Below are 22170 nucleotides of genomic sequence, written 5' to 3' on the forward strand. Positions count from 1 at the left end.
TGTACACATGGATTGTATGTTTTTCTGGGGGGAGAGAAAGCATCACTGATGAAGAGAGGTTTGGGTGGCTAGTAATGAGCAGAACTGACAAAAACATTGCAAGAATTTGTCGACGTGTGCATCATAATCACCAGCTGATCGTTAGAAGCATAGCAGACCAAGTAAATATCAATAGAGCAACAGTTAGAAAAAATTTGACTGAAAGTCTTGGGATGAGAAAGGTATGTGTAAAAGTGTGCCAAAGGAGCTCACTGAATAAAAAGTAAAGGAAAACTGAAGTTTGCCAAGACCTTTTGGAGAGGAAAGATGATGTTTTGGGCTGTGTTATCACTGGTGATGAAACTTGGGTAAACCAATATGACCCTCAAGGAGTCAGAGTGGACAATGGAATTCAGCCCATTCTCCACGACCAAAAAAATTCCATCGGTCCAAATCAAGAGTCAAAATGATGTTGCTAACTTTTTTTGATATCAGAGGGATTGTTCATTAGGAATTTGTTCCAACTTGACAGTTAATCAAGTTTAGTATTCTGAAGTGCTGAAGGTTAGATGAAAACAACATGAATCTTTCGCCAACAACTCGTGGCTCTTGCATCATGACAGTGCACCAGCTTACATGGCATTGTCTGTGAGAGAGTTTTTAGCTAGTGAAAAAATAACTGCATTGGAAGACCCTCCCTACTCACCTAATATGGTCCCCATTGACTTTTTTCTTTACCCTCAAATAAAGAAAATATTGAAGGGGAGACATTTTGACAACATTCAGGACCTTAAAGGTAATATGACAAGCTCTGATAGTCATGCCAGAAAAAGAATTTCAAAATTGCTTTTAAGGGTGGAGTAGGCATTATTGCATAGCTTCCCAAAGGAAGTACTTCAAAGGTGACCATAGTGATATTCAGCAATAAGGTGTGTAGCACTTTTTTTAGGATACGTTCACAAACTTCATTGATGGACCTTGTATGTATAAAATTGGTTTCTGCTAGTTTTCACTTAATATGAAATCCATTTTTCCATTTTTATATGCTCCTCACAAGCCTCCTTGTCATGGTGATATGCTGAGTTATTATGTAGCCAGGGCTCAGTGCAGTGCTTGGCACAAGGATAGCTCTCAGACATGGTGACTATTATTACTACTGGTACTATTCTTATAAATTATTTAATCCTTTCCTTCTTGTTAGAAATGTTAGGTGTTTTCAATTTTTACTTTAAGTAATTCTGGGAGGAACATTTTTGTGTATAAAGCTTTTGCTGGATTAAGGATCATTTCTTTAAGAGGCCATCCATTTCTAAATGAATAATACACACATTATATAATCTAGTCTATTTCACTAAATTCAAATGGGGCTTAGCAACATTGAAGGGTGATGGGGCCAGGAGACCTTGCAAAAGGGTGATGGGAAGGCCTGCTGTTCTCTCTTGCAGCTCTGAAGTGGTATGTGGGTTGCACAGGCCTTGCCATCAAACATCCTCTTCCTCACATGTCCTGGATCTCTGTTGCCTCCCCACTGCTTCCCTCTGAGCCCATGAGTATGCCTGATTCTCTCCCATCTCATGAAAACACTGCCTCCATCCTGATGGTTTCTCATTCAGCTGTTCCCTCTTCCTTTGTCTACCACACTTCTCAAACAAATAAGGCTTCTATCTGGAAAGCCCACTTCTGAAGCTTGGCAGAAAACTCCTATAAACTCATCAAGACCCTACCCAAATGGCACATCTTTGGGGATGCTCGCCTGATTTCCTGAAGTTGCTGCCACTCCAGTGTCTGTTACTGGGGAATATGAACACAGAGGAATGTCTCTATTTTCCTGCCTCCAAACGCCACTGCCAGGACTGATGCACAGAGGCTGTCTGTGAAGGCTGCTGAGAGACGTGGTTAATGGGGAGACTAGAGCAGCCTTCAGGCTCAGTGCCTGCCCTGCTGTAGTGCTCAGTGAACATTCAGGTTCCTGCCCCTCTTGTGTTAGGTGGTTATGTGTTTCATTCTAAATCACAGAAATGCCACGCTCCCTGGAAAGACTGTCATTTGATGAGGCTCTCTGTCAAATAATCTCCCATGACATAACAGGAAGAGCAGGTGGGACCTACCTCTGTTCCTGGGTCACCTTTCTCCCCAGGTTCTCCCTTCTCTCCCTGTGGACACAAAACACCGATGTGATTGCCAGTCCCTGGGGAAGCCTGGACACAGATATAACCTCACATCTCTGACAAACTAGACTGGGACTCTGCTGGTCTAGGTGTCAGCAAGAAACCCCATGGAGGATATGGAAGAGATCAGCCCAAAGGACAGAAGACCTATCCAGGGGCTATCATCACTGTCTTCAGGAGTCTGAGGTTCTAGCAGGTGGGAGAAGAGGCTGACAGTCTGTATGGGCTCTGCAGTGGACAGACCATAGGGTGGATCTGTGACTGGTTTCTAAGCCACAGAGTGGGGCATATGGCAAAGGTGATGGGATGCCACTCCTGTGATTATGTTATGTATTACAACACACGGCTCTGTCTTGCCAGCATGAGATATTAGAGAGACTCCCTGATGGTCTTGGCCTTGAAGAAGCCAGCTGCTGTCATGTAAGCTGCCTCCTAGAGGGAGGGCCACATGGCAGGGAACTGTGGATGACCCCTAGGGGCTGGAGGGCTCAGCCCTGCTATAGTTGGGAGCTGAATTCTGCCAACATCCAGGGGGCTTGGAAGGGAACCCCAGCTCCAGGTGTGAGTGCAGCTGATTGGGACCTTAACTGCAGCTTTGTGAGACCTGCCCCCTTTGTGGGGGACCCAGCCACAATGTGCCTGAACTGCTGACCCACAGAAGCTATGTGGCTTTAAATGGATGTTGTTTTAAGCCACTAACTTTGCAGTGATTGGTTATGCAGCAATAGAAAAAGACTATGGCTCCAGAGGCTGAGCCTCTGAGAAGTCAACATGGGGAGGGTGGTGAAGGTGCCGCCTCCATTCTGGAGCTGCTCTGTGACAAGGAAGACACATCAGGAGGCTGTGAGCTGCCTGCCTGTCTGGCTGGTAAGGGATTCCTGCACTGGGTCAGATTGGGAACTTGTTGACCTCTTAGGCTCTCTCCACTTCTAAGAGGATAATTCTGAGTTGAAGATTCTAACAGCTAAGACAGAGGCCGCCGTGATGTGAGCTGAGGAAGCTGGGCCCCTAGTTTGCACTCAAATGCAGCAGCTGCTCATCCAAAGGACTCCAGGCTGGACAGGCAGGCAGGCTCTGGGTTAGTGCAGGCTTGTTGCCCAGCCAGGCACCTGCTAGGCTGGTGGCTCTAGGGAGCCACCTGCTGACAACCTTGACACCCAGCCCTCTCGCCTTACTGTAAATCCCGGGAGCCCAATTGGGCCAGGCAATCCTGTCGCTCCGGGTCTGCCTTGGCCACCTGGTTCTCCTTTCTCCCCAGTTGGGCCGTCTAGACCCTACAGATCGACAAAGATCTCTGTTAGTCAAGCTCAAGGTCATCATGCCAAGCATGACGGCAACTGTGGCATGCACACGTGGCTCCCTTGCTTCAGGATGGTGCCCATTTTACAGATGGAAACCACTGAGGTCCAGAGAAGGTTCTCAAGTCAAGTCAGCAGCCTCACTGGCCTGGGTTAAGGCCCCGTTTTTGTGCATGCAACTTCATCTGGGTGTAGGACTTCTGGATGCTTTCCAAAGAAGCAGTTTTACACCCATGACTTCATCTCTTTCTCTACAGTCCAGTGAAGTATCCCCATTTTAGAGATGAAGGAACTGAGGATCCACAAAGCTCAGTGACTTTCTCAAGGACACAGACAGGCAATGACAGAATAGGACTCAGGTCTTGTGAGTCAAAACTGGCCTTCCTGAGTGGCTGGAGGGGAAACTGAGTGAACCCCTGCACCCCATCCCTGGCCCCAGGTTTCTAGCCTAGGCATCAGCTGGCACCATGCAAGGCCATACAAGCCAGCGTCATGCTTGAGGGGGACTCACCGGCGAGCCTGTGTCTCCAGCATCCCCTTTCTCTCCCTTCTCTCCTGAGTGCCCGCTTTCTCCCTTCATTCCTGGAGGGCCCTCCTTTCCTGGGGGGCCTTGGGGACCAGGGGGGCCCATGTCTCCTGGTTTGCCTCGAGGTCCCTTTGGAATAACCAATAACACTCCTTAGACACACTAATGGAGAAGAAAGGAGTGAGGGAGAGAGAGCAGAAGATTGGGAGGCCCAAAGGACATGGCTCTTGGGTCTTGCCTGGGTCAGCCTGGCTTCTGGGGTCTATGATGCCGCCCTCTTCCCAGCCCTCCCTTGCCCCTTCCCCACAGGGCTCATGGCAGGGCCTGTTCCTGAACCTTCCTCCCATCACCCACACCCCAGGGTGAGGACTATTTTCAGGGGTTTGTCTGTAGGATGTCTGTCTGTACCTTTTCCCCATCGTGTCCTGGAGGGCCTGGCAGTCCAATCTCCCCCTGTAGCCAGAACAAGGGATGGTGACTCTCAGGGCAGAGATAATGGTAATTGTCAGTTACCCAGGCTCAGTGTGCCAGGCATCCCTCTCTGCACTTTCCCCTAGAGTTTGCTCATTTAATTCTCACCGCATTCCTGGGAGGTACATATTTGGATTGCCTATTTTACCGATCAGATCCCCAAAGCACAGAGTTTTGTGCCCAAGGCCACAGTTAGTGGGAGTCAGGATCTAAGTGTGGGCATGCTGGCTCCATGATCTATGTTTATAACCTCACCTGCCACCCTTGGGAGCCTTAGCCCTCCCCCCATGGCTCCACTGGGGGGCAAAGTTCTCCCTCCCTGTCTCCTCCAACCCCCACCTTGCCATTCTGTCCTGGCTGCCCCTCAGAAGCTCCCGTCATCTTCACAAGTCGGGGAGGGAGGTAAGGGAGGTGTGGCCAAATGATAGGTGGGTGCTACCAACAGGAGCAGAGGGGAAGGGCAGTGAAGTCAGCCTGACAGATCGGGGAGGATTGAAGACGAGGTGGCTTTGGAGTTGGGCTTGAAAGGTGAGAATGGTTTGGAAGATAAGAAGAGGGAGAAACTTGCAGTGCAGAGGGGCAGACACGAGACAGAGGGCAAACCTGAGAAAAGACACGGGTGGATGGGAGGAGTATAAAAGGCAAGCAAAGGCAGGGAGTGAGGGAGGGTGAGACTGGGAGGGCCTCAAATGCTGCTGTCTCTGATGGACAGCTTGGGTCCCAGATGTGGGTCTGGTTGGGGTAGGGATGGGGCAGGGGTGTGTCTGGACCCAGGCCCCACCACATCAGAGGGGAGTCTGGAGCCTAAGACAGATGAGTCAGGGAGAATGGCAGAGCCACAGTGGCTGTGGTGTGGGCAGGCAGGACCCCAGTGCTTTAGAGCACTGGGAGGGTGTGGTGGCAGCTCTGGGAAGAGGAAAGGGTCATAGGATGGGCGTGGTCCTAGGGCTGATTGCTCAGGAACACACATGGTGCCCTTGCAGGGTCTTCATACCCCTCTTAGCAGAACAAGTTTTACCTTCTGGCCTGGAGGTCCGGGTGGTCCAATTTGCCCAGGAAGACCAGGAGGGCCCTAGGAAGGAAAGGAAAGATGCATCTAAGACTTTTCCACTGAGAAGGGGTGGCCTATGTCCAGAGGGGGCTGTGCCTGGAGGCTGGCTTGTAGGGCTCAGTTGTTTTCAGATATTTCTTCGGTGGTAGAAACCCTTCTTTTGCAAAAGAAATGACAGGGGGAACCCCAAAATGCAAGACAGATAACCACCAAGTGTGTCTGGGTTGAAATGGGGGTGGGGCTCTGAAATCTATGCCCAACAACCTCTCCCTCCTCTTTTCCCTAGGGCACCCTGGGGGCTCCTTGGGCTCTGAGAAGATAAATCTGACTTTCCTGGAAGATAACTTAAAAATGTTCCCTGGAAACAGCCCAAATGTCTATCAATAGGTGAGTACATGTGGTACATCCATTCAATGGAATATTACCCAGCAGGGAAGAAAGAACCAAGTGCTGGTGAATGCAATGACTCAGACGAGTCTCACAGTCGCTGGGCAGAAGCAGCCAGACACAGGCAACTCCATACTCTATGGGATTCATCAGATGAAACTCCAGGAAGTTTCATCTAGTTTACAGTGACAGAAAGGTCGCTGGTGGCCTGGGGCTGAAGGTAGGTGTGGGAGCCCTCCTAAGGGAAGGAGGGAACTTTCTGGAGTGACTAGGGTGATGAGACATGAGTATATACATTTGTCAAAACTTACCTACCTCTATACATCAAAAGTATACCTTTTATTGTGTGAACATTATACTTCAAGGTTGATTTTAAAAGAAGAAAATGTTTCTAAGAAGGTTTTATTTCTTAGAAGTAGCTATTTCAAATAATATCAATGAAGCTCATTGATTGCAGAATCTCATTGTTGACATCAGTTTCTGAACCTGGGATGTCATAGGAGGGGTGCTTGATTCTGAGCTTGTGTCATGCCTGAGTGTGTTCTTTCTGCACACAGGCAGGAAGAAATATTGGGTGAATTGAAATTCCAGTCCTCTGAGAACTTTGTGATCTCTGTGATCTCTCCTCCCCTCTCCACCTTGGAAGTGACAATGGGTGGTGGTCATTTTAACGGCAAATGTTTACTGAGGGCCTGTCACCAGTAGGTACATGTGCAAAACTCAGGCTTGGAATTCACTGGTTTTCCAAGTGTAGGTAATGACACTGATTTCCAGGAAGAGAGGGAATGTGGAGGGTAGCTGCTAATTTTTCAGGTTAATGGATCTTATTAGCTGAGGGTTGAGAAAAAAGAGAAACATCAAAACACCCCCCTTGCTCCTGCTGTTTCCCTGACATAGCTGTAAAGAGAACCTGGCATTGATATTGTCACAGAGCGCACAGCTATGTGGATGAAGAGCCCTCACCCAGAGGACAGTCAGGACCCAGGGCACAAGCAGCTCCCAAGGCCCACCCACCAACCTCAGCCTGGACCTTAGGCTCTGATCGCCCTCTGCCCTAGCACTGCTGGGTCAACCCTAATCCACGGCCAAGTACTTGCATCTAGGCTGCCCTCCCAGCCCCCAGCACAGTGCCTGGGGAAGGAGAGAAGCAGGAAGACTTACCATCAAGGCCAGCGTTCGGATCTCCTAGAAAACCAACACCATGCAATTAGCTGAAGCGCAAACCAAGATCCATCCTCTCTGTCTGGTCATGCAAACGTGGGAGCTGGGCCTCCCAAGGGAGTACAGATGGAGGCAGACCCTCCCAGGGGGGCTCTGTGGCTTCCAGCCCCACCCAGCCCCACTTCTCCCACAGGTTTGTAATCACTGGACAGAGAACGGACAACATCTCCTAAGCCAATAACACAATGGAGGCTGTCCTGCAATCATCTCAGATATCCCTACAGTGGACTCAGTTTTACCAAAGGAGGAGAGAATTCTAAGGACACTCCCTGGTTCTTTCCTCTTCTCCCAGTACCCAGATTTCAAGGTTCAATGGATTCCCTTTAAACAGACGCTGTAGAATGAGATACAGAACCGGTCAGAAATAGATGGGAGGGATGATTGTTGGCTTTAAGAGAATTTTACATCTTGCAAATGGATCTACCTGCATACACAGCCTCCTCTGAAGGAGTGGCTCTCCACATGGGGCAATTATGTTCTCCAGGGGACTTTGGTCAGTCTGGAGACATATTTTGGTTGTGACAACTGAGGGTAGGGCACTACTGGCCCCTAGTGGGTGGAGACCAGAATGCTGCTAAACAGCCGACGACACCCAGCATCCCTCTCCTACAACAAGGGCTACCCTGTGTGGTGTGCCAAAGGTCCCAAGGCTGGGAAACCCTACTGTAAAGAGCAGGGAGCTTATGAACTTGAAATAGGAATAAATTGGCACAAAAGGGAGATGCAATCCAGGAAGACAGATGCCACCGTGTGAAGGGGGAGACATGCCCTGAGAAATGGAGGCCTGGACCCTGGATGGGCCAGCACCCTGTGGTATGCCAGGGTGTCTCCACAGGAGCACTGTCACCTGGGTGTCTGATAAGGGGTGTCATTGGCTAGGAAGATGCACGGTGGGAGGCCCAAGGACAGAAAGCAAGGAGTGACTCTCTCCTGAAAGCTTTGCCCAAGGGCCCGAGGGCAGGGCCACTACCGGGCAGTGTGAAAGATTTCCTGCATCAGAGCTGTGGTGTCCCAAGGTCCCTGAGGACCTCCACATCACCAGCCTCTCTCACCTGAAGTGCCTCGTTGATGTTCCCGTTGTAATCCACCATCTCTCCTTTCCCTGGTTCTCCCTTGGAGCCCTAGAAGGCAAATGAGAGCTCAGCCTAGGGCCTGGACCACAAGGGACCTGAGGGCAACTGCTGCCTGTTCTCCATCAGGTGGGACCGCAGCCAACACTGACTGCACCCGACTGCTCCCAAGTGGACCCAGAGAAGATGGAGGGGGCCCGGAGGGATTTCCAACCACTCTCAAAGGATGGACACTCAGAGGATGCAGAATAAATAGACAAGACTCCATTTGGGAAGTCTAGACTAGACAGACCTGGAGGAGATTAAGTCCCTCACTCTGCCATGCAGATGTCTTACCTGGGGCCAGAATGCTTTCCCCTCCCTCCTCCAAACCCCAAGGTCAAGCTGCTTCATGCTGTGACTTCAGGCATACCTTGGGGCCAGCTGGTCCCTGTTCTCCAGCTGCTCCAGGCTCCCCCTGTTGCATGACGAAATTGGAGTGAAACATGGATAAAGCTGGTACAGAGGACTGATGTCCCCAAATGGAGCCACACATCAGGCTCATCTTAGCTCAGGCCAGCAAGACACAGACCTCAGTGCCCAGTGAAGTGCAGGCCCTGAGCTTTCTGGAAATATCTCCTAAGCACCTGCACATGCTCTGTCCCTCTCAGTTCTCAGGGTTCCCTCCCACCTCCCACCTCACAGTCAGTGATACTTTCTGCACTGCATTCATTGTTAGTGACTTCTCTTTGTCCCTCTGGCCACCTCTCCCCAGTCCCCTAAGTTCCTTCTCTTTATTTCCGTTCTGCTCCTATATTAAGGGCTCAGCAACTCTGCACCAATTGCCTGGGTGATTGATAAGGACCCCTCCATGCAGAGCCCGTGTGGTCTCAAGGGCCCCCACTGCATGGGAAAGACCCAAACTGCTGGACGAAATGTGGGGGGCCTGTCAAGGTATTAAGAGGAACACAGGCATGTGAACACCCAGCCTCCCAGAGCAGGTGGGTGGAGACAGTCTCCTGTAGGAAATAGGACACAGCTCCAGGGAGTAAATGAAACAGTGGCGTAAACTGTGAAAAACAAACTGTAGTTCCAGCTTTCCTGGGATAATGTTAACATTGAAGACAATTAAATAAAAAAATCACCACCTCCAGGCAACCTGCACTCTCCCTCCACCCGCATAGCCTTTTAGTCACTGTCTACCTGTGAGGGACACACCAGCCTTCCAGAGGGGGAGTACTGGGTGGAAGTGAGGTCCCCACCTTTACCACGGGCATGCGAGTGGTAGGGAGTGGCTTGGGAGGCTCCACGTCACTCCCCAGCCAAGCGTCCCATCTCAGGGCTGGCTTTTGCACAACTCTGTCTGGGTGGGTAGCTCTCTAAAGCAGTGGTCCCCAACCTTTCCAGCACCAGGGACTGGTCTCAAAAGAAAACTTTCCATGGACGGTGGGGGGTGGTTTAGATATGAGTCTGCAAGCAGTTGATTTATTATGGTCTCTGCAGTCAAATGTCTCTGCTAGTGGTCATCTGTATTTGCAGCCGCTCCCCAGTGCCAGCATCAGTGCCTCAGCCCCACCTCAGACATCAGAGCACACAACCTACATCCCTCAAATGTGCAGTTCACAGTAGGGTTCTCACTCCTAAGGGAATCTAATGCCCATGCTGATCTGACGAGAGGTGGAGCTCAGGTGGTGACGTGAGGGTGGAGAGTGGTTGTAAATACACATGAAGCTTCACTGTCTGGCCGCTGCTCACCTCCGCTGTGCAGCCTGTTACCCAACGAGCCAGAGACAAGTACTGGTCTGTGTCTGGTGGGTGAGGACCACGGCTTTAAAACTTAAGCCAATCAAGAAAGATGGAAGCCAGGGGTCATGGCCCGCTGGTTTTGTGCCCCTGGGTCCAGCCCTAGTATGTCTGAGACTGTTTCTCTGAGGGGACCTTGACTTCCCTACTGACCCTCATCCTGCAGCTCTGGGCTGTGGGGGCCTCTGTACCTTGTCTCCTTGCCGTCCTGGGGGGCCAGCCTGGCCATCGATACCTGCTTCTCCCTGGGGATAGAAGAGTGATGGGATGACAGCATGCAGGGCTGCTAGGACAGTCATTTAAAGGGAGAGAAGGGGGTGCTGCTCACCTTCCAGGTGTTGTCTTTGGGTTGGCTTCTACTACCTTGTGCCATCCTACCTGTCTGACCCCTACCCACCCCTGGGCCTAACCTGGGTCTCATCTCTGGAAGCTCTCCCCATCCTCCCCTACATTCTATGCCAATCACTGGAGTCCACTCTGCCCAGCCAGGCCCTCCTCTGCTCTTGGTTAGTACACATATGCCTAGTTCTGTCAGCCCTCAGCTGGACTATGAGTTGCCATCAGTCCTGGCTGTGTAGAGGCAGGTCATTTTGAAGCCTGGCACACTTGAGAAGGCACCTCATTGGGTCCTGCCTGGGAAGGTGCTGGGCATCAGGGCAGGGTGCCCCAGGAGGCCCACTGCAAATAATTGGTTTATTAAATATTTTGCCTGGACCTGGAAGTTTGGGGACATAGCCTTCTGGCTTTCCCTTCATTTTGCACTATAATGTCCAAGTTTCCCCAATCCAGGTCAAGTCCAAGACACACTAGGTACCGGTGTCCTGTGCGGTTAGTGGTTGTCTCCAGCGCTAGGCTATTCTGGAGGCTGGGTGGTAGGGCTGCCTTTGGCAAAACTAGTGCTTGTGCCAGGGAAGTTCTGTTGTAGTCACAGTCAGGTGGGCAGGTGGGGCTTAGCTAAAGGCCTTTCCTACTACTCCATCTGTCCTGCCTCCAGGGTTCTTATGGGTCCCTACACTGTACCTGTCTTAATTGTGGGTTCTTTTCTTTGGCTAGATAGTGAATAAACCAAGGGCAGGTTCTTTGCAGCCACATTGCCCTGAGCCCTAGCCCATGATAGCCCTTGATAAATGCTGGTGGAATGAACGAGTGTATTGCCTCAATCACGTAGAGTAATTCATACTTTCCTTATAAGCTAAGAAAGAGACCTGCATTTCCTTGCACTGCTAAGATAAAACAAGCAACACAGGAGGCATCTGCTTTGGGAAACCTAAATCTTACCATTGTACTTTCCAACCAGTGAAAGGAAAGTGGAGGTAGCCCCATTGTAGCTGCCCTGCCTCTGCCAGACCCCCCGAGGTATGCCAGTACCAGGTGGAGCCCCGCTGATCCCTCACCTGCAGCCTAGCCAGAGCCCAGGAGGGAGGCCTTTCTGGCTGTCCCAAGCCCTACAGTTGTCAGCCCCTGACTCAGTTATGGCACAGTCATCACATTCCAGTAGCCATTGATCCCTGAGTTACATCATAGTCTCCTGAGACAATGGGACCATCTGTCTGCCCAGGGAAGACATCTCTCCTGAAGGTCAAACAGTTACTTGTTTGGAAGCAGGATCTGAGCCCACACGGCCTTTCTAGAACCCACTGAGAAAACCCATACATTTGGAGCAGAAGGTTAGAGAACAGGTTGAAGGTAAAGGCCACAGGCAAACATCTCCCTTGACACGGATCCCCAGGGGAGACTCACCTTTGGTCCTGGGGGCCCAGGGAGCCCTGGGGGGCCGGGCTCCCCTCTGCCTCCTCCAATGGAGTTGCCAGCATCGCCTTTCTCTCCCTGGGGGTGGAAGGTGGAGGTACTGTCAGCGGCTTGCCCTGGCTCTAGAAGGTAATGAATCCCTTCCTTCTGCACTCTGTCCCCATAGCTCCGAGGAGAGGAGGCAGGAGGCCACCCCCAACGAGGCTGAGTGTAGAGGGACAATAAGGGGTGTGTGGGCTCTGAGGTCTTCAGAACCCCAGCCCTCCGGTCGCATCCGACCATGGGATCTGAGGAGAGGAGGGAGCATTTGCTGAGTGAGGCTGGACAGGTTTACAGGTAAAACAAGGGACCCATCAAGATCTGGGGCTGGAGCAGAGCTTCTCAAAGTCTGTTCTGTGGTGTACTCCTCAGGGGTTGGGAATATTCCAAATGTGGTGGCCAAACTGTGTTAAGAATGTCACTGTCACTGTCACTTAACACAGGGTGTTAAGAAGCACCCTGTCACTGCTGGGTGCTCAGGGCCTCTGACAGGCAGAGGTGCACTGGGACTTCCCAAGGAGTCTGTCTCATGCCTCTCTTTCCAGATTTATTTGATCTCACACCCCCCCGCCCTTTTTCCAAAGAAATACCTTCTTACAGAGCTCATGGACTATGGGGTGCATTTCCAGAGCTGGTATAAAGAAACTGGACCAGGTCATAGCTACCGAGTTCTTTGAATTTAGGCCCTGCCTTGTGGCACTACCCCCACCCCAAACAGACCCTGGCCGTGTTCCAGCTGCCTTCCTCCAGCTCTGGGAGAGGGGCCATGTCTACTGCTGGAACCTGTGTGCACGTGCAGGGCTGGGAATGGGATGTGGGTGAGGAAGGACCCCGAGGCTACACCATTCAGAACCCAGGGATACCTACCTTCTGCCCCAGGAAGCCAGGCAGCCCAGGGGATCCCGCAGCCCCCTTCTCGCCCTGCAGAGGAGACGCAGACACTGAGGGTTAGGAACTGTTTCTCCCCACCGGCTCAGGGCCTTGCCTCCCAGCTCATGCCTCCTTGGGTGGGTGTCTGAAGGGTTCCACTTCCTTCTAGGAGGAGCTCCTCAGTGTTTATTATGTAATTTATTTATTTATTTTTTTATGTTGTAAAATCTTATAACATCATAGTAGTGTTATGGGCAAAATTACAAAGATATTTAAAGGCATCCGTTCATGGTCTGGATATTTGCACGAGTGCATCCTTTTAACCACTATGCTCTTCTTCACATTCTTACTGTCCAGCAACTGGGAGGCCATCAGTCTCTTCTGCCTCCTCCTCCCTGCCTCCAGGGAGGACAAAACCCACTAACTAGAACTTCTCCTTTGTAGGAATGTTTTGAAAAAATTTTTCTCCTGTTACAGCTTGAATTGTGTCTCCCCTAAATCCATATGTTGAAGTCCTAACAGTGTCTCAGAATGTGAGCTTCTTTGGAAATAGGGTCAGGGCAGATGTGATTATGTAAGATGAGGTCATACTGGAGTAGGAGGGCCCCTGATCCAGTGTGCTGGTGTCCTTATAAAAAGGGGGCAGTTTGGACATAGACACACACACACGGGAGAACAGCGGGTAAGGATGGACCAGAGATTGGGCTGATGCTCCTACAATCCAAGCCAAAGATTGCCAGCAACCGCCAGGAGACAGGGAGGGGTCTGGAGTGGCTTCTCTCTCACAGCCCTCAGAAGGAGCCGACCCTGCCAACACCTTGCATTTGGATTTCCAAGAACTGGGAGACAATGAATTTCTGCTGTTCCGGCCACCCAGTCTGTGGTACTTTTTTCGGCAACTAGCAAATTAATACACCTCCCTAAGCAGATCCCCATGACATGGATCAAACAAAGAGTCCCTTAGAGATACTTGCACCCCATTCTCATTTCACCATGAAGCAAGCAAGCAGGGGGGCCCAAGAGGTTCCATGGTTTGTGGAGGATCCCTCACTGAGTCCCTGGCAGAGATGGGCTGGGCCCCTCAGGCTTCTGAAGTTCTGGCTCCTGTGACAAAGGCTTCCCTTTGCATTCACCAAGTCTTAGCCAGGGAGGCTGTAACAAAATATCATAGTCTGGGTGGCTTCAATGTTTATTCTCTAACAGTTCTGGAGGCTGAAGTCTCAGATCAGGGTGCTGGTGAGCCCCTCCTGGGCTTGCAGGCGACTGCCCTCTGGCTGCACCCTCACGTGGCACAGAGAGGATTCTCTTCTTATGGGGCCACCAGTCCTTAGGAGCTGGTGCCATTAGGACTCCACTGTGTGATTGAATTTAACCGTAATTACTTCCCAAAGCCCTGTCTCTACACACAGTCATGCCGGATGTTAGAGCCTCAACATAGGAATTGGGGCACACATTCAGCCCACAGCATGCCCAGTATTCTGAGAGCACCCCACCAGCAGGGGTTAGCATCAGGTCAGCATGGGAAGCTCCACTCTCCATGGGCCCAAGGAACACAGTAATTCTCAGATGTGATAATATGAATGGAGGGCTCTGGTCAGATGTCTCCATGAACTTTCTAGCCACAGCCGCAAAAGACAGCACACCAAGCCTTTGGGTATCATCTCTTTGCCACCTGCCCTTGGGTGGAAGCTGATGGCAGAGTGCTCCGAAGCTGGCCAGGGGCCCTGGCAGCAGGAAGGATACGAGTCCTGAGGAGGCCCTGCTCTACTGCCTTATCTGGGCTGCTCCTGGGCATCCTCCCCAAACAGGCCAGATCTAAAGGGATGGGATGCAGGTCCTGTCATAATACAGAGTTCTTCAGGGGGTGGGGGCAGAGGGGGACAGGAGGGGTGGCATCCTTCCTCTGCTGGGCTCTCTGCCAGGCAACTTGCTCTCGTGTGTGTGGCTTTCTGAGGCTTTGCCAGGTCACCCCACCATCCTCCTTGTCCCAGAACACATGCACCCCCAGCACACTGCAGGCAACACACCAGCTGTGGAAGCGGGGCAGGGAGTAGGCGCCAGAGAGGCCAGGATGAGGGGGCACACATTCAAATACGTGATGTCCTACCCTCTGCCCCCTCTTTCCCGGCAAACCTGGGGGCCCTGGCTTCCCTGCTGCTCCTGAGTCTCCCTTTGAGGTAAGAAGAGAAAGTCATTGATAAGAGGCTGGAGTTGGGGGGCGGTAAGGGTGGGATGGGCAGTGATTATAGATCAGCATTTCCAGAATATTTGTCCCATAAGCTCCTCCTCTTTAAAAAAGGGTGTTTTTGGAAATGTCGCCTAAGAGATTTCCTTTTGAGAGCTCCTCAATGCACATTTAGCACATTAAAGGCTCTGAGAAGGTCTGCAGCAAAGAAACCTGCATACTATTTTTAACCCAGTATTTCTGAAACTTATTTGACCACGGAAACTTTTTTCCTATCACATCTCTTATTGTCCTAGACAAGAGAGAAAGCAATCCCTTCAGGTGCAGGGCACAACAGTCACTGCCTGCTGAAGGTGGCACCCATGCAGGCCAGGGTCCAGGGAAGGGGAAGACATTCTTAGTGTGCTCCTGACAGGCAGGCCCTTCTTTGCTCAGCCAGGTTCCCAGCCCCCAGCCAGCCTCAGGGGACCAACAGCAAATCAGCAGCAGCCCCTCCCACCTGTACCCCACAACAGATGCTCTGTGCAGACTAGAAGGTTCTCTCTGCACCAGTACCTTGATTCCTGGGGTCCCCGGCTCACCCTGTGTGGAGAAAGGAAGACTTAGGTAAACAAATGAGTGAGAGAATGGGTGGGAAAGAATGAGCAAAGGCACTGGGGCCAGAGAGGGGAGTCAGCGTCACACCTGGCCTGCCCCAGCTTTTCTCTGCTCAGGTGTTAGGCACCAGGACAGAGGAGGTTTCTGGGTTGCTGACCTTAAAGGGTCCTGTTAGTCCCCTAGGGGAGGGGTGTAGCAGGTGTGAGTGCAGTTGAGGCACCCCAAGAGGGAGGAGAGGAAGGAGGGCATTTAGTTTGGACATCGTGTCCTCTATAAGTGGACCTGCTGTGAATATCAAGCCGGAGCACTTGCTTTCCCAGCCAACCCCCTCCATCTGCTTGTTGACCAAATGGATGGTTAGGGCGGGGGTTCATGAGAAGGACTCCTGCTCTCCTCTCTGAAGCTTTGGAAGCGTGTAGTGGCCCAATTCCAGAGTGTTAAGGAAAGATCTGGGTTCCATTTGTACCACGGCCAGCTAGTGAGACCTTCAGTTGAGGCTGGGAAACCTTTGCTGCTTATTTGCAAGGCCTCATTAAACCTCTGCTGCTCAAGGTTGTGCGTGCAGCATAAACGTTCCTTTAAGAAAAATATTTCCAAATCTTGCCTGCCCCCCCCCATTGGTCTGGTGGCCACTCCACTGAGTCACAAATTCCCAGCTCTGTCCTCCTTAGGGAGTCTCTCCCCTCCTGCCCCTGATATGTTGACTATGTTCTACTGACCTTCATCCCAGCCACGGCGATTCCCGGAGCCCCCTGGCAGAGAGAAGAAAAGACCTGAAGAGTTTCTGCGGGCAGAGGGCAGTAAGGGGAAGTGACCAGCCTTCTGCTCACTTCTGCCTACTGCCTCCCCCCACCGCTAGAAGTGGGGGCACTGAGCTGGGCACAGTGGCAGTGGCCTTGAGGAACTGGCTCTGTGCAGACCAGCTTGCAGGGCTCCCTGGACTTTCCACCCAAGGCTCAGCTTCCAGGCTTTACTGGGAGGTGAGGTGGGGATTGCAGGTTGTTAGATGGGGCAAGGGGACTGTCTCTGGGAAGACTTTATTGGAATATGGAGGAAGGGGGAGGAGATGGGAGGGGGAAAGGGAGGAACATGGAGCCCTGGGGAGGGGAGCACAGTGGATGACATGAAGGGGCTGATTTTACCAAGTACCTGCCACCCTGAGTGTGGAACTGGAGTCCCCTCACAGGTGGCTCTCTGACCCTCTGCCCTCACACACTTGGAAATGGCTGGGACTAAATCCCATTTTAATATCAGCCCAAGACCAGCTACTTTGAGGTGAATATGCTGCCCAAAGTGCCGCTTAGTAAGTCCCAAGTGGCAGTGATTTTGAGGGGTCAGTACTTTCTGTTTGGATTTGAGGACTGCAGCTGGAGCTGGGGTTACCTGAGAAGGCTTTTTATGACCCAGAGGTGACCATGAGGCCACATCAGGAGGGCACTGATGAGACCATGCATGGGCAACACACGTGCCCCCCCTCACCTGGAAGGACAGGCTAGTGTGGCTGGGGAGATGACCAGTGTAGGAAGGCGGAGGCCAAGGAGCTGGGACTCCAGGGGTCTCCTGAGCTTGGGAGAGAGGGATAAGTCCTGAGAAGGGGAGGTACCTTGGTGCCATGCTTGCCCGGCATCCCTGGCATGCCCCGTTCTCCCTGCATGAAGAAACAAGAGAAATGGTGGGAGGAGGACCAGACTCAGGACTGCGGGGATCTTAGTGAGAATGCCTTATCTGGAAGCCTGGATAACTGTCCAGCTCACAGGGAGCTCTGAGGATCCTACCCTGTGCTAGCAGCCATGTAGGTCATTGCCTTAGCTATACAAACTTGCAGGAGGGCCCAGGTCACAGATCCCAGAGCAGGAAAGGCCCCCAGAAGGAGAGGCCCACGATGTGGCATCCAGTCCAGTAAGGCGAGGTGACTTGCTCAAGATCTATCTCTCCTCAGTAGCCAGGCTGGCCCTGGGACTAGGGCTGTGGGGTGCAGTCTACAGTAGGGCTGTGAGGGCAGGGGACCCTCATGTGGCTGCTCACAACTGTATCCTTCCTGCCCACTCCTGCCTGCTGCTTCTTGCTCTATGCTAGTTCTGGCAGCTTTGCTGGGAACAGTACCTCCTGGCTGAGCCAGACAGGAGCTCCTCACTCTCCTCATCTGGGGTTTCTTCTCCTCCAAATCCCCTGGGTCTAACTCTCCCAGGGATGTGGGCCTGGGTGGGAGTAGATGTTATTTCTCTTTCACAGGTAAACAAACTATGGCTCAGAGAGGCTAGGTATGATTGCCAAGGTCATGCGAACTAGGGCTTTGAACCTGAGTTTCTTGTCTGCCAAAGCCTAGGTGCTCATTTCTCCTGGAAAACCCCAACACCGGATGCACTGACTTTCCATCCACCCTCATCAAACAGCCTGCAGAGGCTGAAAGCAGGGCAAAGCCCTCTGCGGTGCCTCCAGGTGTGTGAGGCAGCTCAGTCCAGAGAGTCCAGAACAGCGTGGGTGGGGCCCTGCCTACATTCACAGGTCTGCCCTGTGGCCAGCAGAGGGCGCAAGAGGACCGTGCCTGAAGTCTGGCTACTCTGGCCGCAATGGTCTCAAAGCCCTCTCTCAGGAGGGCCAGCTTAGGGCCTCTGTCACTCTTTATTTTTGGAACCAGTATCCTCCACTAACATTCCAACCAGCCCAATCAGATTGATTCAGCCCAGGGGCCCACAGAGTGTGGGTGCAGGTGGGAGGTCAGCTTGAGAGTGTTCATCCCTCTTTTTTCTTCCTCTGTCTTCCGCTTCCCTCCAATGCCTTTGTCCTCTTCTTTCTATCTCCACTTTAGGGAGCTGGGTTGCAAGTGTGTGTGACCGTGGAAAAGCCACTTTCCTTCTCTGAGTCCAGGGTCTTCGGTTGCAAAGTGAGGTTAGACCAGATCCCTCCTATCCACTCCTGCTCCCCGCACTCTCCACTCACCCAACCCTGTCCGCTCCTCTGAACAGCACTTAGGAGGGAGAGAGGCCAGACTCTGAGAGGTGACACTTGGGTCTGTTGGCAGCTCCAGAAAAAGGCTGAAGGTCTTAGCTGCCATGAAGAAATGTGGCTCTAGGAGGGGCCTCTGCTCTCCCCTCCCCCTGCCCACAGAGGGCCAGCTGTGAGAAGCTACTTCAGGGCAGGACGTGGGCTCTGCTTCACCCTCATCCTTGGGCTGCTGTCTTCAATCTCTGAAGAAGCTGTGCAGAGCAAAACCCGGAAGGAAGCCGGAGGGTTTCCACACTAATTGGGGCTGTCTGCTGTTGATGTACACAGTTGTGCCCTCAGGGGAAGTCACAGTCTTGGAGCCTTCTAGAGAGGCAGCCCTCCTCTGCAGGGTGGCTGACCTTTGACCCTTCCCTCTCCTCTGAGTCAAGGCTCTTAATTCTACAAATGACCCAGGCCCCAGGCTCCTTTGACCCCCACCTCAGGCCTCCTTCCCTTCTGCCCCTTTGTTAGGCAGGAAGCAGGGGTACCCAGCTGACCTCCCCCACTGTCCACTCCACTCTCATTAGGCTCAGTCCTCAGGGCTTGTCTCTGTGGGTCTGCCCCACCTCACCTCTGAACTGGGGAGCTGGGCTTCTCCCAGCCCAGAGAACAACATTCCTGGGTAGAGGGTGTGGTGAGAGTCATTGTCAAGGGTTCCAATGTGGCCCTGTTGGCAGGCAGCTGGAGGGGACAGGCTGGGAAAACAAGCCCACTTGCAGGAGACAGGAGGTGAGGGCTGCCGCTGACTATTGCCAAAGGAGGACAGTGACCCAATTCTGCTCAGAGGGCCGTTCCCATGGCATGTCTTGTGAGATCCTATCCACAGACCCCGTCTTTTCTAATTTCTCTGTTAAGTTTTCCTACCTAAAAAGTTTCAGTTAGGAATTGTGTTCATTTAGATCCACTCACTTGGTACCATCTTCATCTTCTAGGCCTGGCTCTCCCAGCCTGTCGAAGCTCACAGGCCTCATTTTACCTCCTTTATCTCTACCGTCCCTTGTCTTCCGGGGGTGGGGGATCCTGGCGGCTCCCAGGGGCTCTCAGCCACCCTATCTGGGCCACCCTACAGCTGGGAAAGTGCAGGCCCCAAGCATTACAAACTGTCTCGGCCTGTTTACATGGGGTGTGATGGCAGACCTGTAACTCGGGACCAGCCCCCGGTCACCCCTCTGGGACGCTGGCCTTTTTTTTTTTTTTTTGAGACAGAGCCTTAAGCTGTCCCCCTGGGTAGACTGCTGTGACATCATAGCTCACAGCAACCTCCAACTCCTGGCCTCAAGCCATTTCCTGCCTCTGCCTCCCAAGTAGCTGGGACTACAGGTGCCCACCACAAAGCCCAGATATTTTTTGGTTGCAGTTGTCACTGTTGTTTGGCAGGCCTGGGCTGGATTCGAACCCTCCGGTTCAGGTGTATGTGGCTTACAGTCTGGAGGCTGGCTTTTTAGCCTCTGTGCCAAGAACCGATGCACAGAGGGTGGCTGAGGAGGTTCTGGGGAGCACAGATGGGTACAGAGGGTTTTGCTCTGAATGCCCTTGGAGGCCTATCCCAGCCTGACTTGGAGACTTCCACCCAAGACTCCCCACCTAGGCCCTGCACCTGAGCACATGAAAGCATCAATATGTCCTCTCTTCTGGTCCCAGCTCCCAGGTGGGAGGACCCATCCTTCACAGATTGGGAGTGAGATCTGTGGGAGTGGCCTCTTAATTGGTTATTTACTGTTTGTAGAACAAGCTGGGCATGGACTTGGCAAGAAGACACAGTCTGGAAGAAGTAGGGGGACTTCAAGGTCAGATCCCAGCAAAAAGAAGGTCAGGCCAAGAGAGCTCAGGGAGATGAATGCATCTCCCTTAGGTGAAGCCTGGGCTCCTGCTGCAGCCAGGTCTGGGTGGGAAGGCCAGGGCCAGAGCAGCAGGGCACACAGCCTCTTTGTTCTCTGCAGGGGAGGAGGAAGGCCTGTCTGCGAGTTGGGGGGTGGAGGGCTGGAGGAAGGGGGAGGTGGTATTTGGCAGCTCAGGCCTCAGGCCTGGACCAGGGCCCTTTCCTGGAGTGGAAAAGCTGGGGGAGGAGGGCTGATGCTTTTCTGTCCTAAAAAGTTCCCAGGCCTCCCTTCCGGGAAAAAGGCAGCTCAGTTCCTGCTGCCCTGACCCAGCCAGCCTCCACACCACAGAGGAACGGAACCGCGGAAATCCCAGGTCCTCCGGTAATTAGGGCCGGCAGGAAGTGATCCAGGGAATTACCGGGGTCGGGTGCCTCATTGAAGGCCAGGGCTTTGGAAGGGCGGCTGGCTTGTAATCTCAATTTGAGATCGGATGATTTTGTAGTTAGTTCCAAAAAGAAAAGTCAGCTCTAATTAGTGTTTGGACTTAGAAGCGCAGGAAAAACAGGGCCCAGAGAGCACAGGGCGGGGGATGGGTCCTTTTAGTCCCCATGAGGCCTCAGATCTGGGGCCCAGGTCTTAGTTTTCTGATCTGCTTTAATTTAAATGGTCTGAAGGTCCCCACTGGGATTTCATGGCTCTGAAGAAAACTCTGTCCCCAGAGAGACTCCTGTGTCTATGGCTTCCATCTATGGGGAGCATTCTGCTATATGTGAGTGCCAAAGGACACCTGGGGTCACTCAGGTCTTCCGGGAGCCAGAGGGGCACAGGAAGGTTTCTAGAATAGCTGTTGTGAAGGTTGGGACAAATTGCTTCCTTCTGAGTTTATTGGAAGTCCTGGGACCATCCCATCTCCCTGGGGTGATCATTTGGGCAGAGTTAATGGCAACGGGCAAGAATATTCCACTTTTCAGCTCTGCCATTCAAAACACAGCGGACCCCTGCATACTCCACTGAGGACTCTCCAGCTACTGCTCACAGAGATCCTGGAGGCTGAGAGAGAGGCCTCAGTTCAGCCCAAACCCTCTCCTCACAAGAAGGAAGATAGCTCAACTCCCAGCTCTTTTTCTTCCATTAGGAGAGAGGTGGGCCCCCTCAATTGTGGGGTCCCCAGGGGCTCTTAAGATGTAGGTAATAAAGTCATTCAGAGCAAGGCTTTGGGGTCCAACAGACCTGGCTTTTCCACTTCCTAGTTGTAGACCTTGTAGGTGGGGAATAGCTTCTGTGAACCTTAATTTGCTCATCTGTAAATTGGGGATAAGAATAAAAACTACCTGACAGGGTTGTGGCAAGTATTTAATAAGTTGATACATGCAAAGTGCCTAGTGCACAGCCTGGAATGTTGAAAAGTAAGGTAGTTATAACAGCACAAATCATCATTTTCCAGAAGTATGTCCACCCCACAGACCCTTGCTCTGACCGGTAGGTCAAAACCCTCATGGCTTTTGGCAGAAAGGTTGAAGTGCTTTGAGAAGGAGGGCCAGCACAACCACAGAATGAGGCCTGGGACAGCTGGGTGGGCTGCATTTTCTCCACAGGGAGTCTCTGTTTCTGGAGGGGCCCCCTTGGCCTCCAGGAGGGGTGGGTAACTACAGCTGTAAGTGGCTTCAGCCTGAGGCTCTCAATCTTTCCTCCTCTGGTCTGAAACTCACACAGCCTGCAGCCTAGGGGCGTAGGGGTAGAGGGTGGGGGAGAGTTGCACTTCAGCTAGGGCCCTTCATGCAAACCCTGAGGCTTAACCCCCAGACAGCCATAGGCCCCTGCTGTGAGAGGGAGTACCTGTGTTCTGATGTCCTTAGAGATAAGCTCTCACCAGGTTTGTGATCCACATCCGATCTGACAATACTCATCAATCCTCTTGAAAGTGAGCCAAGGTTGTAATGTTTTAAACACACTTTGTGTCTTGCAACATATT

At 52.2% G+C, this 22170-nt stretch overlaps 1 protein-coding gene across 3 annotated transcripts in view; it reads right to left on the reverse strand.

Annotated features, from left to right (window-relative positions):
- Positions 1–22170, reverse strand: part of COL13A1 (collagen type XIII alpha 1 chain) — a 153321-nt gene that overhangs the window by 22174 nt on the left and 108977 nt on the right. For all 3 annotated transcript variants that reach the window (XM_012801319.1, XM_012801318.1, XM_023509630.1), the window contains 12 exons: positions 16997–17041; positions 16113–16145; positions 15352–15378; positions 12609–12662; positions 11694–11780; positions 10145–10198; positions 8584–8628; positions 8154–8222; positions 7042–7065; positions 5461–5514; positions 4380–4424; positions 3957–4100 (listed from right to left, as the gene is read on the reverse strand). In XM_012801319.1, the coding sequence (XP_012656773.1) occupies positions 3957–4100; positions 4380–4424; positions 5461–5514; positions 7042–7065; positions 8154–8222; positions 8584–8628; positions 10145–10198; positions 11694–11780; positions 12609–12662; positions 15352–15378; positions 16113–16145; positions 16997–17041 (681 nt within the window). The remainder of the gene's footprint in view (positions 1–3956; positions 4101–4379; positions 4425–5460; positions 5515–7041; positions 7066–8153; positions 8223–8583; positions 8629–10144; positions 10199–11693; positions 11781–12608; positions 12663–15351; positions 15379–16112; positions 16146–16996; positions 17042–22170) is intronic.

Source organism: Otolemur garnettii, unplaced genomic scaffold, assembly GCF_000181295.1.
Source record: "Otolemur garnettii isolate 467f Iridium unplaced genomic scaffold, OtoGar3 scaffold00008, whole genome shotgun sequence".
In the NCBI taxonomy this organism is placed as follows: domain Eukaryota; kingdom Metazoa; phylum Chordata; class Mammalia; order Primates; family Galagidae; genus Otolemur; species Otolemur garnettii.